The 17,481-nt window shown below is 40.4% G+C and overlaps 1 protein-coding gene across 1 annotated transcript in view; it reads left to right on the top strand.

Annotated features, from left to right (window-relative positions):
* Positions 1-17,481, top strand: part of LOC141326062 (uncharacterized) — a 629,392-nt gene that overhangs the window by 2,097 nt on the left and 609,814 nt on the right. Inside the window, 2 exon segments of the mRNA XM_073834763.1 lie at positions 15,490-15,753; positions 15,997-16,767. Of these exon segments, the coding sequence (XP_073690864.1) occupies positions 15,490-15,753; positions 15,997-16,767 (1,035 nt within the window).

The raw sequence follows: 17,481 nt of genomic DNA, 5'->3' as shown, positions 1-17,481 counted from the left end.
AGATTTTCATGTCACTAATGTTAATGAAAGTAATTTTTGCATGTCTCCTAACTCAAGTTCAGTGCTTCGTTGTCAAATGTGTCTTACCAAGCAATAGACGTAATATTTTTCAGTAACTGCGCTTCTAAATTCAAAACAGTAGTAATTTTATGATTGACTTTTTATGCACTTTTAAGCATCCTATGATGATGCTAAAAAGTGCATTATTTTGTGTATTTGTTGTGATGCAATGTGTTTATGCAGTTTGAGGTTTAAAAAACATGTTATTTTCCACAAACTGAACATTATTGTTGCTCTTCTCTGCCCTCCCTTTTTGAAACACTTTGATTTTTACAAAACACGTTGTTGATGGAAACCGAGGTGTTCTCTGATTGGCCAGCTATCTGTGCTTTGTGATTGGCCGAATAACTTAAGTGTGTGTTGTGATACCATTTCTTGGCGCATAGTAGTCTTGCGTAGCCAGACCTTCAGACTGATGGCTGAAGGTCTGGAATTCATGGCAGCTTTGATGAGTAGCGTCTCGCTGCAGCCTGCGGTGGACATCCAACCCCGCCCACATCCAAGTGTGACGCCAGAGGCCACGCCCATGTTCAAACACGTCACACATCCAACATATTAAATAGTATTAACACATATTAAAATAGTGATAATATGATTAGCAATGTTCACTAGGGATGTAACGGTATCAAAACTTCACGGTACGGTAATACCTCGGTATGAATGGCACGGTACGGTATTTATTGAATCATTTACAGGAAAAACAAAACTAATGAAGAGACTCAAAAAAAGTGCCAGAAGTGTTTATTAAACAGTTTACATGAACACTGAACATATCAATGGCATACAAATTAGCCATCTATCTGTAAACTTTGAAACAGAAACTTAAATATTTCAATTTTAGTAACAAAAAATTATTAAAGCATGTAAAAAAACAGTCAAATCAGTTTAGCTGAATGAGCTGTCTGAATCTAGTTGTCTGCTTGAAATAAGATTTTTTTTTTCTTACCCCATTGGCAGATTATTTAGCATGTTTTGAACAAAAACTCACTTAATTTTGACTTGTTTTTACTGAAAACAAGACAATAATTTTTACTTGTCTAGAAAATCCTTCTTGATTTAAGAATTTTTAGATATTTTGGCTGGAAACAAGACAAAATTCTAAGTAAGAAAAGCATTTTTGCAGTGCAGTAGGCTCTCATGCCTTTCTTTCGCATTAAATCTTTATTCAAAACAATCCTTTAAAGAACTTTTCTACCTGGACAAGTGCATCTATTATGTTGCCTAGTTTATTTAAAACTGCACCTTTCCTTATTTTAAACCTAGCCAAAAAGCCACGTGTTGAGTGTGAAACACAGTAGACTTCATTTATATGCATTTGTGGTACATTTCCGTGTCAATCCATGTTCATTTTTACAGCGAACAATGCACTGTAACATTAATTCAGCGCATACAGCGCAGCAAAAAATAGACTCGGTGCCGAAACGATCACTGCAGTGCTGCAAAGGCACCGCTTCTAGGACGTACTGCCGGAGATCAACCGCGTGCAATGTGAACGCTCTAATCCGTTAACATGGGTGCTGAAAAGAATACGTAACGCATACGCACTTCAGACGGAGCAGGTTCGACCATTTCCATCTCTTTTCCTTGCTGCTACAGTCTGTAGTGACAACAGACCGCAAAGGATGATGGCCACACCTGGGCTGATGGGAAATGTAGTTCCCGCTACCTCCCATTCGCTCCATTCGCCTGAGCAAACTTTTCTCAGAAGATCTATTGTTTAATCGAGTCATGCGACCACGGTAGTATCGAAAAAATTTGTTATTGCGGTATGACGGTATTTACAATACCGTTACATCCCTAATGTTCACATTTGTGGACATATCTTTAGAGAATTAGATGAAAATGAAAATATGCTAAGTGTTACTTTTACAATAACAAAACTTAATTGTCCGTCTAATCTGATCTTGTCTAAGCTATGTCAAAATCGATTATAATAAACGTGAATTTATGTCATTACACAAACAAATAGGGTAAGGTTTAAATGTTTTATTACCAATTACCATTTTCCTAACTTTAATCAACCAAAGCAAGCGTTTTACCGGCTGTTCGAATGTAATTAGTTGTAATTTGTATTATTTAATGCAAACTGTTTTGTTTACATCCCCGATACAGCATACTTCCGCCATTCTTACACATGCAACATCGGGATTCTTTTTTTTTTTTTTTTTATTAAAGAATAATTGGACATTACAAAAATAGAAAAAAAAAAAAATAGAAATCCAGATACACAAAATGCAAGCTTAATCTGTATACAGTAATACAATATGTATTAAGAGGGGAAACTAATACCATACAGAGAGAAAAAAAAACTTATAAATAAAAAGTAAATAAATAAACAAAAACTAAATTAAAACCTAGAAACAACTAAACAATAGTTCAAATTTTCTTCCTTTTCCCTTACATATACAAAAATTATATTGTGGGAGCATAACCAGAAAAAAAGTTCTCTGTGAAATGTAACAACAAATGTATTCATTTGTTTTAAAGACTTTTTAAAAACTTCTATTTCTGATAAAAATAAATTACATTTTGGTATGCATTTAGCAAATTTCTGTTTATGATTATAATATTTGCCTTGCAAAATGACACAAGTCTTCCTCATGTGTGTTTTCAGAAAATGCAGGTATTATCAATGTCCATGAATTTAGAAAGAGCTACTTTACATTGATAAATTTCGTGAAGTATTTTGAAATGCACCGCTTTAAGGCTACCGATGGAGAGGGGAGTCACACAATGACGCATTGACGTGGGCGTGGTGTCTGACGTCACACATGGATGTGGGCGGGGTTGGATGTCCACCGCAGGCTGCAGCGAGCCCTACTTGGCTTTGATTGGCCAAGGCCCGCCCGCCCATAAGGCCGTTTGACAGACATGTCAAACAACCAATCACAGTTCGCTTCGTTCAGCGTCACGTTTCGGTGCGTGGAAATGCCCCCACAACAACAGATGGGCATGCAACAGTCAGTCACTGAAATAACCAGCATTGAAAGTTAAATAAGTAGAGGGAGAACAAGCAGTAAGTCAGTAATTTGTTTGTGAGCATCATAAATGTGTATAACAACAATGGCATCTGCATAAGCACATTTTAGCAAAACACAGAGTAAATCAGTCTGCGCTTTGTCTCCCAGCGGACCGAAAAATAAACGCAACACTCGCGTCTCCTGGACATCCGATCTAATTCAACGAATCAGATGACGACTTCGACATTCCTGAAGTGTTTCCAGTACTGAATTCTTTAAATATGAAAATGTACTTAGAGGCCGTCAGTCATAAACACAGACTGTTAATGCAACATTGTGATTGGCCCACTTTATAGCCTTAACCCTTTGTGAACATCTGGCATTGTGAGGTGCTCTCCCAGGTTCAGGAAACAGTTCTCCGTAAAATGCGCATTACACACTCGAATATTTGCATTTCACTGTTCCAGAACAGTGTTGTAAATATAACTTAAAACACTGATTTATAGTTGTTTTTGTATTTGAAAGGCCAAACAAAGAATGTATAGTTTTTCAATGAAACGGACTGCGTCTCCACAACATGGCGCTGCAAAACTAGTACAGCCGGTTAAGTTACGCCTTTTTTCTTTTCATATTTATATGGGTGGTGTTACGCACATTTACTCACCCGGTGATGTGGACAAGTGGGGGTGTGTTTGAACGAGCCATTTCAGGGAGTTGTGGCTAAGTCTTAAAGGTCCCATATTGTACACATTTCTGGTGGTTTATTTAAGTTGTTGATGTCCTTAAGAATATATATTCAGGAGCCTTTCTTCTGATTGGCCTGTTGTTTTCTGAGTGACACACAGCCAGGCCAACCTTAAGTAACTACGGTCATGTATGCTGTAGCCTAGCCCAGAGCTTGCTGTGGCTTGGTGATACTCAACAGGATATTTCAGAAGGATCATTAATGTTTCCCCCTTTCACAGTGAGCGCTGATTCCGGAAAATTACGGGTATGAGTGCTGTGTGAACAAAAGCCAGAACCAAATGCCATAAAGGCAGTGTTGCACTGATGATCTCACATCCAAATGTCACATGTTTTTATGGGTTGTGTGTAGAGCACGCATAGATTCCGGAAAACAACTGTGAATGAACCAAATTAAACAATTCCGCAACAAATCATGGAACACATTAGAGGGCTGCATTGAGATTAGGACCCAACGCAAATCTCGCCGGAGCGGGCGGTTTGAACTTTGCTGCGTGCGGGAATGGGCGGCTAAAAAAAAAACACTGCGGGATCGGACAAAAAGCAAAGCACAGACCGATTCGCAGATTGGAAAGACGATACATCCGTTGCTTCAGTGCCAAAGCCGGTGGATAATGAAATGGCTGAATATCTCAGCTCCCGGCTCTCTGATAACCCAGACCCAGGCAGCGTGCTTTTGAGCCCGAGCCCGTCGGGGCCGGGCTTCGGGCCAATTTTCACGTCATAACTTGCACGCATATCGGGCTTCGGGCCTGCTTTAGAAAAAAAAAAAAAAAAAAAGTTTAATGAGATTTAATGCGTGCGGTCCCCGGAAGCGCCAGTGATGCCTAACTCGCGCATAGCAGAGTATGAGTGGAGCGCGGAGTGGAGCGGTGTGATTTTGAATCTTTAAAAGTCGGAGCCTCATGGTTTTCACACTCTCCAAGAACGCTCCACCACCGCTCCATCATGGACAATTCATGCCAATGGTCCGTAATATAACTGCACATTAAGCAGGAAATCATATGTTAAACATGTTTAGCTAGCGTGTTAGAGATGGATCATTACAAACTTTGCACTGGATAAAGCAGCAATACTCTTTTAATGCTGACAATTATTAGCTGTGGTCAGAACAAATATTGCACACTAGTGTTTGAAACTCTCCTGTTATTTTATTTTATTATATTTTATGAACAGGACTGTTACATTTCAAACATACTGAATTATATACAAAACATACTGACGCGGAGCGGTGTTTCTGATATCAGTGAGCGAGGAGTGGAGCTGGAGCGGAGCGATTATTAAATGCAAGGAGCGCTGGGGGAAATTGTTGCTGCTCCACTCCGCTCACATACTCTGCGCAGCACAGAGATTTCAAGCCACGTGGTAAAGTTGTGTTTTTGAAGTTTTCTATATTATTATTTATTCTTTATATTAGTGTTGTCACGATACTGGAATTTCTAACTTCGATACGATACCTTGAAAAAATATTGATATTCGATACTATTTCCGATTCCACAGAGAAAAAAACTGCCACAATATTAAGGAGGTAAATTTATTTTTTAATTTAAAGATAAATATAGTCTAGAACATGACAATGAGGTATGTGTCATGATCGGGGCTGTGGGGTTTCCCTCAGCCACCTGAGGTTGCTGTCCTCACTACACTTCCTTGATTGTCCACCTGTCCTTGTCATCAACACCAATCACTCACAGCTGTTCACCATTTGGACTTTGGTATAAGAACTCTCATTTCTCAATCCTGCTTCATGTCTGCATTGTCTTTTGTCCTCTGTGTATTTTGTATCCTAGATTCTGGCTTTTGACCTTGTTCTTGTTTTGTTCTTTTAGTATTCAGTTTATGTCATATTGTGCCGTGTTGGCCTTTTGGTTTAGTTGAGTTTGTTTATTTGTTTAATTAAAACCCTTACCCTGCACTTGGACCCAGACCTCCTTTGTGTGAAACGTGACAGAATGCAGACATCGCTGATGGGTCCAGCGGGAAGGATTTTTTTTGAAGAGGCGGCGGACGCATGTTTGGGGGCGGCGACCACCCGCTCTGTTCCTGACACGGCGGGGATGGATTTTGAGGCGGCGTCAGCTGTTCGTTTCGACTTCATCTACGCCTGTCTGGCGCGGATAGACGCCTATAGTGCCGAGGCTGCGCGAAGGTGTCCCTGCTTTGCGGCGGGGGCGGAGACGCTCTTCCGCGGGAAGGCAACGACATCCGCTATCTCCGTGTCTGAGGCGGCGGCGTCCGCTATCTCCGTGCCTGAGGCAGCAACGTCCGCTGTCTCCCTGCCTGAGGCGGTAACGTCCGCTATCTCTCTGCCTGAGGCGACGACGTCCGCTAACTCCCTGCCTGACGCGGCGACGTCCGCTATCTCCTTGCCTGAGGCGACGACGTCCGCTAACTCCCTGCCTGACGCGACAACGTCCGCTAACTCCGTGCCTGACGCGGCGACGTCCGCTAGCTCCTTGCCTGAGGCGACGACGTCCGCTAACTCCGTGCCTGACGCCACGACGTCCGCTATCTCCGTGCCTGAGGCAGCAACGTCCGAAGTCTCCCTGCCTGAGGCGGTAACGTCCGCTGTCTCCCTGCCTGAGGCGGTAACGTTCGCTGTCTCTCTGCCTGAGGCGACGACGTCCGCTAACTCCCTGCCTGACGCGGCGACGTCCGCTATCTCCTTGCCTGAGGCGACGACGTCCGCTAACTCCCTGCCTGACGCGACAACGTCCGCTAACTCCGTGCCGGACGCGGCGACGTCCGCTATCTCCTTGCCTGAGGCGACGACGTCGGCTGAGGCTCCGCTGGCGGCAAGGCATGTTTGCGGGACCCCGCTGCACGGTCCTGGCCCGCCATCCCTCCCCCTGACTTGCCTACCTCCGTACCTCCTCCCTCCAGACTTTTGGGAACGTCTGGAAGCCGTTCCGTAGGGAGGGGGTACTGTCATGATCGGGGCTGTGGGGTTTCCCTCAGCCACCTGAGGTTGCTGTCCTCACTACACTTCCTTGATTGTCCACCTGTCCTTGTCATCAACACCAATCACTCACAGCTGTTCACCATTTGGACTTTGGTATAAGAACTCTCATTTCTCAATCCTGCTTCATGTCTGCATTGTCTTTTGTCCTCTGTGTATTTTGTATCCTAGATTCTGGCTTTTGACCTTGTTCTTGTTTTGTTCTTTTAGTATTCAGTTTATGTCATATTGTGCCGTGTTGGCCTTTTGGTTTAGTTGAGTTTGTTTATTTGTTTAATTAAAACCCTTACCCTGCACTTGGACCCAGACCTCCTTTGTGTGAAACGTGACAGTATGCATTTGTACACTGCTACAGCCCTGTTCAGCTTCTTAGCTTCATTTGAGTTAGAGCTTCATACTTTATTCGCTGTTCAAATACAACTGGTAGTGTAGGTCGTAAACTTTTTTTTTCTTTTTAACCCACACTTTTAAAATTAACTAAACTATCTTAATAATCTTAGAGTTTAAGTTAATGGTAAAAGATATTTGGACCCTAGGCTGACCAGAGAGACGCGTTTTTTTCACAGACAATTTATAGGGCAGGCAGCGAGCGGATCGTGAAGAAAGTTCAGCTGAAATCGACACTTTATGTTTTAGGCTAGAAATCGCTGATACAACCTTTAAACTATAATTTACTAATACATTAATTAAAATCCAAAGTTATATCTGTTAATATTTTTTATTGGACCAGAGCTTACACATCTGTTGTATTTTTATTACCTACCATTATCAAAGATTCAAATATTCTGTAACAAATGCATTGCTCATCGTTCATAAATGCTGGTTAATAGATTAACATTATTTGATGAACAGATTTTAATGCCGGATTCATCAACGGATTAATCAACAATCAACGCAAGCAAACATGCGTGCATCACACACGAAAACAATGTTAAGTTGCTCACTGGATTGACATTAAGACAAATCGCAGAATTTAAGTAATGATTTTTTTATTTTAAATAAGCGCAGTTAATTTACATTTGACCGCAGTTAAAGTATTTACTCGTCTAAGATTCCTCAATCTGATTACATTAACGAACTACGGTAAGAAACAGGACAACACTCAAATTAGCAACAATAATAGGCAATATTATTTAATGATTCAGTAATTTTAAAATGAGAACAGTTCTTCTTTATAAAAAATCCGGGTGTCTGTCTTTCAGGTGCTTTGCGAAATTAGTGGTGATAGCGCCTTTTGTTAGCACTGCTCTGTAGCAACTATTACATATTGGCTTGCTTGTGTACTTCGACTTTCCATGTTCATTTGTTTCATATCCGAAATATTTCCAGAAAGCACTCCTGCTGTGTTCTTTATCAAACAAAGCAGTCACGTGTGGTGTTTGTCAACTCACCTTTGTGGAGAAGTGAAAGTGACAGCTCGGCTATTATCGATACTTCGGGAAATTAGTATTGGTATCGTTCAGATATTTCATTATCGATATTTATCGATATTTTTGACAACACTACTTTATATATTTGTTCATTATTCGTTTACTTTACCACTGCGACTTTGTATGTTCCGGTTTTGTGCAGCACAGCTGCCTGCCCTGTTCAAAATGCCTTTGTTCTGAGATGGTGATAATAAACTTTAAATGTATAAACTTTTATTGATGTTTGTTTTATATCTGTGGATTGCATTGTAGACTAGTCAAGTGTTGATTTGATATATGGGTGAATGACGGATAAGGACGGACAAAAAATTTAAATGTTAGGACTTTCTATACTTATTACAGTGTTGTGTATGTAATGCAATGATATTTACACATTTCAATAATGTAATTAACCATTTTTTTGATGAATCCTCATGAAAATGTCATTCCTGGGTAACGTAATGAATTTTTAAATTAATTACATTTCTACCATTGTTGGCATATACAAATGTACTGATCTCCATATTTGGAGCTCAACAAACAATTAGTGCTCAGAAAACTACATTTTACTCATAATTAATATAATCAATTTGGGATTTCATATAGGCACAGGCTCATTTTTGGCTGCTGCTAATTCAAAATTCAGAACCAAATTAAAAAAAAAATGGAAAATGTTTAAAAATGTTTTCCAATAAAGTAAATAAGACTTGTTTTATCATTAACTCAACAAAAAACTGAATTGTGTAATCTAACACACAAATATGGGTTAAATGAATTGCCTGTGTCATTGTTAGCCGGAATGACATACTGTTAGACGGAATGACATTCTGCAATATTTTTCAGGATTACCATAAAAACCATCATCAGTATAATTTTTCTTTCCAACACTCAAACTTGAAACAAAGTAAGATACACTTGACAGTTGCAAAACTCACAGTTTTTAATGATTTAAAAAAAGTACAACAGGCTTTTTGGGAACTGGTCTTGATTTGTAGTAGCTACACACAATAATAATAATAATGAGTATTAGATGCAGGTTGTAATCACACCAATTTCATTACAATCGTATTTTCTAAATATTACAGTAAATCTGTAAAATTATTATGCTTCATAAACAATGGCCAGGGGTATAGTGTATAATGTGTAATAACACATTACACCGCTAAAACATTTAGGCTTATTGCAAATGAGTGTGAACCTATTTCGATTAAAGGAACACTCCACTTTTTTCGTAAATAGGCTCATTCTCCAACTCCCCCCGAGTTAATAAGTTGATTTTTACCGTTTTGAAATCCATTCAGCCGCTTTCCTGTTCTGGCGATATCACTTTTAGCACAGCTTAGCATAGATCATTGAATCCTATTAGACCAATAGCATCGCGTTCAAAAATGACCAACGAGTTTCCATATTTGTTGTATTTAAAACTTGACTCTTCTGTAGTTATATTGTGTACTAAGATCGGTGGAAATGCAAAGCTGCGAGTTTCTTGGCTGATAAGATTAGGAACTACACTTCCATTCCGGCGTAATAGTCAAGGAAGTTTGCTACTGTAACATGGCCGAAGCAGCCATGTTACAGTAGCAAAAAAAAATCATTAAAAATCAACTTATTAACTCGGGGGAGTTGGAGAATGAGCCTATTTCCAAAAAAAGTGGAGTGTTCCTTTAATATTTCAAGTTTGCTTGTTACTGACACATTATTATTCCACTGAATCATCACCATAATACCTTGCTCTCTTTTTTCCAAGATACTCAGCCCTAGCTTCTGCATCTGTGTTTATTCTGGCTCTGAACCGTCTCTGCCTCTCTTTTTTAGACAGAGGCATCTGGAAGAACAGAATTGACCTTAAAACACCAGAAGCTATACAAAAGTTTTAAAATGGGTAAAACTTTATAATAACGGCACGCTATTAATCATTAGTTAAACATTAGTAAACAGTTAATTCATCATTTATAAAGCATTAAAAAACATTAATAAGCAGTTTGTATACAGCTATAAATGCTTTATTCTTGATTTAAAAGCATATCTATAATGTGTTTAATAATTGTATTTCCATACTTTAATTTCATACTTGTAGGTAGGCTTATAAATCAAGCATTAAGAATTTATAGCTGCATTTTAAATCGTAAATTTATTAATGAATTAACTGTTTAATGATGCTTAAATAATGATTAATAACGTGTAGTTGTTATAAAGTATTACCAAATGTGGATATATTAATAATAATGATTACATTATTCATGATTTGACCATTAACATTACAAAAGTTCAATTCAATGATAATTAAATGTGAATCATATGAAATCAAGATGAATGACAGCAAAAATACGGCAAAAAACATACAATTATGTAAATAATGTTAATGTTAATAATATAACTATAATAACTATACCTAAAAGTTTACAAATTTTAATTAAAAACTAGATTGTTATGCCTATGTCATTCTGGATAACGGATGACATGTCCTGGCTAACAGAGTTTTTTTGTTATCCAAGAATGACATGTTGTTATCCAGGAATGACAAAACAAATATTTTTCTTTATAATCAGGCACTAATTTAACCACCTATGGAAAACTACAACTTAGCCATCATCGCTTTAAGGTAATCTTTTAGATCAAATAGATAGTTTTTTTATATAAAAACATTATAAATAGTTTGTCGGTGTTATCCAAAAGGACACATGATTTTGCTACAAAGTGCATCAGTGACCGAAAAGGTCAAAATATCATCATTTTAAGAGACGCTTACTCCCCTTTGCACTTGTTCTGGTGCTCCTTCAGGGTCTTCTTTTTGATACAATATTATGTCACATGACATACCACAATGCATTATGGTCTAAAATGGTCATTGGTGTCTGTTATCCAGGAATGACATTACAGAAATCACAATTTGGGGACAAAAGTCTTTCTGTCATTAAAATTTAATTAAACTTAGTATTATAACCATATTTGCAGGTATCGTTTAAAACATCAATACAATTATGCCCAAGTAGATTTTAAATATTTGTATTTTTATTATTTACATTTTTATTGTATTTTTGTACTCAGATTTTAAGCCGGGACAGTTACCCGGAATGACGTTTTGGGACTTTTGAGCTCAATAGTTCCTTAAAGATTAATTATTTATAATGAATTCTCACAAGAGTAATTAAAGAGGGGAAAGTTGAGTCATTTAATGAAATGCATTTAAAAATGTATACATTTTTAATATTATGAATATGCTTTGGACACCAGAATTGACATGCCACGTCATTGACCCACATATGTTAAATTGAGTAAACTCACTGTGGACCACATACCGCCTGGATATCGATGTCACAAAACTAAAACTTACATTTAAAAAACAAACAATCAAAAAACTCCAAACATTTCTCTAAATTGTTCTGATAAAAAAAAAAAACGAAACGAAAAAACATAAACTTTCTATTAAATACAAATCTGGTCTATTTTAATCGCTGTAACAGTATAAGCTGTTTGGCGGAAATAAAGATGGGCTTTGGGTCGGACTCGGGCCAAAATTTTTTATAAACTGTCGGACAAAGGCCGGGCTACAGCCTGTGCGTCTCGGGCCAGGGCCGGGCTAGGGCTTAGATTTAAGGCCCGTGCAGGGCTCTAGCGTGCTTCCATGGTGGAAGTTCAACAAAGAGCGCTATCAAAGCTGGCACGTTTCATCTTTAGTATTCCCGCATCCAGTGCGCCTTCAGAGCGGGCCTTTAGTGTCTGTCGGCGCAAATTGGAAGAGAGACGCACGGGATTGGGACCGCAGTCAATCAGCAACATTCTCTTCCTCCACAGCAATTTCATGAGTTCGCACTTACATATAATAAACAGCGTAAAAGTTAAAGCAACACTAAGTAACTTTTCCCTCAACACCCAACGCTACAGGTTGGAAGGGGAATTGTCCATTACCGCTATCCAGGACCGGCTTTTTGACAAGGTAGAGTATGTTGTATGACTTTATGAAAGTATGAAAACCTTTTGTGAAGCCTGCCCTAAAGCAGGTCGCATTTGTAGTCTTATTTGAACTAAAAAACCGCGACCCGACAACCCAAACTTACATAGTGCTGTTATGGCCGATAGAGGGTCGCAAAGCGAATACGAAAGTCCCATTTCACCGTTATGAGTTGATGCGCATAAGGGGAATAAGCGGGGGGCTCCAGCGGGGGCGGCGCAGCTGTGGCAGTGGGGGAAAGGACACAGAGGGGATGGTTGAAGTGGGCTAGAGATCAAGTGGACGGGAGTGGGCTGGCGTTAAAATGGGTTGACTGACTAGGGTTTGGTGGGTTTCCTTGATGAAGGAGCTTTCTGCTCGGATGTAGCTCTTGAAAGCTTCTGATGACCAGCGGCTAAGTGCTTAGATCTGCTGTAGGGAGAAGCCTTTTTGAGCGGCTGTGGCTGCTGCGCCTATACGGAAAGAATGGCTGGAAAAGTTTTCGGCTGGGGTACCAGAGAGAAGCAAGACAGACTTAAGGTGCTTTTGGAACCAGAAGTGTGTGGTGGGGCGGTTGAAGTCGTCTGTAAAGAGAGGGTCGGAAGGGAGTTTGGAATGAGATTTTCTGAGCTGGAGGAAGGATAGGAGGGTTTGAAATGGTTGGAGGGGTGATTTAAGGTTTAAAATATAGATGAAGTGGCCTTTCTTTGTTTGGATGGGTGGGTTGAAGCCAGATGTAATGGCGAGCTCAGAGCATCTGAGGAAACCAAAGAAAGCCAGGATAAACATGGCGTCTAATGTGCGGGCAGTGAGGATGGAATGGTAACCTTTACGGAGGGTGGAGATGCAGTTGTTCAAAATTTTTAAGGTGATAGGTTGTCTGGGGTCTGGGCGGTTGGGCTGGGTTTTTTTTGGATACCTTTGATGAGAAGGGAGGTCTGCGAATTGGTTATATGGGATGAAGGTGAGCCATATAACAGTTTGTGGAAAAACTGGATTCCGCTTAGGTATCCTTTAATGGAGCTGGCTTGGAGGTTTTTATTGGAGTTGAGATGAGAAATAAATAAGCAGGGAAAAATCAGGCAAAGGCAAACTATAGGCAGAGGGGAAAATGTTTAAAACATTTCCATGCTGTAAGGTAGGATTGGAGAGTCCTAGGGGAGACAGTTTGGAGAATGGAATTGATGGAGGCTTCGAGGACGGGTCTCAGAGGGTGGTTTACGGGAATATCAGTTCTGAATAAGGAGGAACTGGGGTTGGGGACGGGTCCGCCTCTGGTGCCAGCGATCTGAATTTCTGCCAGAATCTGGGTTCTGATGGAGTTGGGTTCCAGGGGAGGTTCCTGCGCTAGAGCATTTGGAGATGCTGGAAGGGGCGTGGCTGAGGCTAATGAGAAGGAAAAGCGGGTCTGAGGAGGAGGAAAGGTGGCTACCGGGACTGTAAGTGGAGGTAAGTCTGCGCTGCGGCCGTCTCCTGGGACGGAAAAAAGAGGAGGAAAGAGAGGGAGAATGGCGGGCATTCGGAGTCTGCGAGATTAGAGGTTGGCTTGCGCTAGGAACGGCTCCTGGGGCGGAGAAAAATAAAGAAGAGAAGAGAGGGGGTATGGGGGGCACCGGTGCTTGTGCCATGAGCAGGGGAATGCTCGTGCTATGATTGGATGGCGGTGCTGCGGGCCATGGGAGGGGAATGGAGTTAAGAGAATGGTGGGGCAAAAGCTGCGGACGGGAATTAGCCGCCGGTGTGGGCGAGCTCGTGCTACCGCGGCGGCTTGTAGAGGCGATGGCCTGTTCTCCGCCGGCATGAGCAGCAAGCTTCCGCTTGGAAGATCGAGAAGGAGGGCATTGGCTGGCGACTGCGGCGTTCGGGGCGTGGCCCAAGCTCTGTGATGGCTTTTTGCTGCGTCCTGGCGTAGAGTAGGGAGCCCTGTGGGTGGTCTGAGTGAGGCCCTGGAGGGAGGGGTGGACTTTGATTTCTCCTTCGGTTGGAGAGATGCGTAGAGGCCGAGGAGATCCGCTTTGGAGGAACGGCGTGGGAGGACGACGCCGGAGCTCGCAAGCGTCTTGCGTAGCCCGGCTATGGTCCATTTTCCCTTGGCTGTGGCCGAGGAGAGGGCTGTAGCGTAAGAGGACGCTGGGGAAGATGCCTGACGCCTGGAAGGGTGGTGGAGATGGCGTGATCTGGCGCCTTGGAGTGTAAGCAGCGGCTACGCGAGAGGGCCTGCGGCCCCGCGATGCAGCCACGGGCTTGGTTGTTGGATCCTGCGGACCGCTGGTGGTACGAGCGGCGACCAAATAATTGCAAAACTGCTGTTTTCATGTAGTTTATCATTGTATTTTTTTGCAAAGCAGTCTATTTTTATGTGCCGTGTGATGGTACAACATTTTTAATAAAAAATGAAATTATATTCAAATGTATTGTGTGTTTTGTCTTTCTGTGTTCTCATAGGCTAGCTACTTTCAGACATGCTTTCTGCACATTTACACCAGGACCATTCAAGCCTATGGAATACTTCAATAGCCAAAATCTAAGTACTTGAAGTCTAAAGAAATGCACGGTAGCCCAGGCTACTCTTCATCTTCCCTAACAGTGTGTCAGAATACCTGCAGGCCAAGGAAAGAAACAAACATGAATCTCTTGAATAATAGCAATACAACGACGGGAGCGGGATAAAGAAAACAGTCCTGCGCAGGATTCTAGAACACATTATCCGTGTATTTTCCGGAATGGCTGTGTGAAAGAGGCTGAAGTTGACGTAACACTGGTCTCTTATATTTACGTTGTTCGAAAGCCTGTGCAATGATGTAGTTTTGACATCTATCGACTGAACAGGGTTTTCATACTTGTTTTTGTGTTGATGCTGCTTAGCAATGAAATGGACGCAATGTTGTCGGGGTTTGACAAAAGGAGGGTGGGACGGTGGTTGGTATTCGGGGTGGTGACTAAAGGTGGTGACTGAGTAGATCAGACGTCACATTTTTACAGAAGTCACTGCGTCTTGTGAAAAGGAACAGCTACTTTAAGCAGGCTGTGTGCAGTTTACTGTGGATTGACTGTTTTGAAACTTATATGGTAGTTACATAGCCCCTAGACCTCAGTTATCATGAAAAAAGCCAGAAAATTTAGATTTTGACAATATGGGACCTTCAACTTTTATAATATATATCTCTTTGGTTTTGAGACTTTAGGCTTTGCAGCTTCACAAATCGTATCTAATGCACAAACAGCTTGTAACACTCTAAAGGAAACCGCGTCATATGCCCCTTTAAATTATCTTTGTTATTGATATCCCACACACCAGCTCTACCAAATCTGCTTCTGGCGCCACCATCTGTAGGACTTATTGGCACTACTCTCAAATGTTAGTTTTTCATGTTTTTCAGCTTATAACAAGTTACTGAAAATGAACCCTTCTTACTTGTATTTCAGAGTTGATTAAAGAAAAAGAGGAGAATGAAGAATCAAGTCAAGTTGAGGAGAAAAATCATTTTAAAACTGGAGAAAGACCTTTGAGTTGCTCTCAAGCCAAACAGAAAGATTTAAAGAAAAGAAGAGCAGAGAAATGTTCCACCTGCACTCAGTGTGGAAAAAGTTTCACAAGAAAAACAGATCTTGAGCGCCACATGAAAATTCATACTGAAGAAAAAACATTTACTTGTGATCAATGTGGGAAGAGTTTTTCACGCTCATCAAGCCTTAAGGAGCACATGAACATCCACACTAGAGAGAAGCACACATGTGATCAATGTGGTAAAGTGTATTTAGCTGCTTCAGGTCTGAGAAATCACTTGAAAGTTCATACAAAGGTGAAGCCACATTCATGCCATTTGTGTGGTAAGAATTTTTGGCATCTACAGAGCTTGCAAGTATATGAGAATATAAATACTGGTGTGAGAGAATCCATGTGTTCCAAGTGTGTAAAGATTTCTACTTCAGTAACTTATTTAAAACTGCATAAGTTGATCCACACTGGAGAGAAATCCTATGAGTGTTCACACTGCAACAAGAGATTTAGTCGGTCAGGGGACCTGAAAATACACAAGAGGATCCACACTGGAGAGAAACCTTATGAGTGTTCACACTGCAACAAGAGATTTAGTCGGTCAGTAGGTTTGAAAACACATGAGAGGATCCACACTGGAGAGAAACCTTATGAGTGTTTACACTGCAACAAGAGATTCCGTCGGTCAGGGGACCTGAAAATACACGAGAGGATCCACACTGGAGAGAAACCTTATGAGTGTTCACACTGCAACAAGAGATTTAGTCGGTCAGTACGTTTGAAAACACATGAGAGGACTCACACTGGAGAGAAACCTTATGAGTGTTCACACTGCAACAAGAGATTTAGTCAGTCAGTTCTTTTGAAAACACATGAGAGGATCCACACTGGAGAGAAACCTTATGAGTGTTCACACTGCAACAAGAGATTTAGTCAGTCAGTACATTTGAAAACACATGAGAGGATCCACAGTGGAGAGAAACCTTATGAGTGTTCACACTGCAACAAGAGATTTAGTCGGTCAGTACATTTGAAAACACATGAGAGGATCCACACTGGAGAGAAACCTTATGAGTGTTCACACTGCAACAAGAGATTTAGTCAGTCATCAGATCTGAAAACACATGAGAGGATCCACCCTGGAAAATAACCATATCATTGCACTGCACATGAGAAGCATTTTATTCAATCATCTGCTATACACAGTCATGCAGAATATCTCTGGCAGATTTACACATACTGGTCTGGCATGTACTGTATATGTATACTCATCACTACTGGTAAATTAGAAGGAGAGAGATTAGTCTCATTAGTTTTCACTTTTACTTTAAGTAGTTAATGATCATTTTGCTTTGAGTCATTATTAAATGTTAGTTTTTTATTAATACATTATCTTTACTTTTTATATTTTATTAACAACATTTGTGGTCAACTGATGTATTTGCATAAGAAAAATAATTTTAGCTTTAATAGTTGAAAGCCAACTAAATAAAGCTTTTAAATGGAATTGAATTAAAAGTCTTTATTGTCTTTGTATTTTTCATCATAAAGTGAAATTAGGAGCATTGCTTCTGACTAGTGTTAGAAAACATGTACTACAGACAGTTGTAATATTGAACATTGAAATATATATATATATATATATATATATATATATATATATATATATATATATATATACATAGGCCTATTTAGGGGGCAGGGGGAGGTACAAAATCTGGGGAGTGTATTTGAGGGGGGGTGGGGGGACGTTTGAATTCCAGCTGGATATAGGCATGGCATTCTGGCTAATGCCACAGGGGCCGGACTATTTTCTTTAATGTGGGCTGGTCAGATTTTTATTACTAATATTGTCACCCTTGGTAAATATAAGCAAAAGTGGATGTGAAAATAAATCTGCATAATTTATCCTTTTGATC

The sequence above is a fragment of the Garra rufa genome, chromosome 2, assembly GCF_049309525.1.
Source record: "Garra rufa chromosome 2, GarRuf1.0, whole genome shotgun sequence".
Lineage (NCBI taxonomy): Eukaryota > Metazoa > Chordata > Actinopteri > Cypriniformes > Cyprinidae > Garra > Garra rufa.
This window is presented reverse-complemented; position numbering and strand designations above follow the sequence as displayed.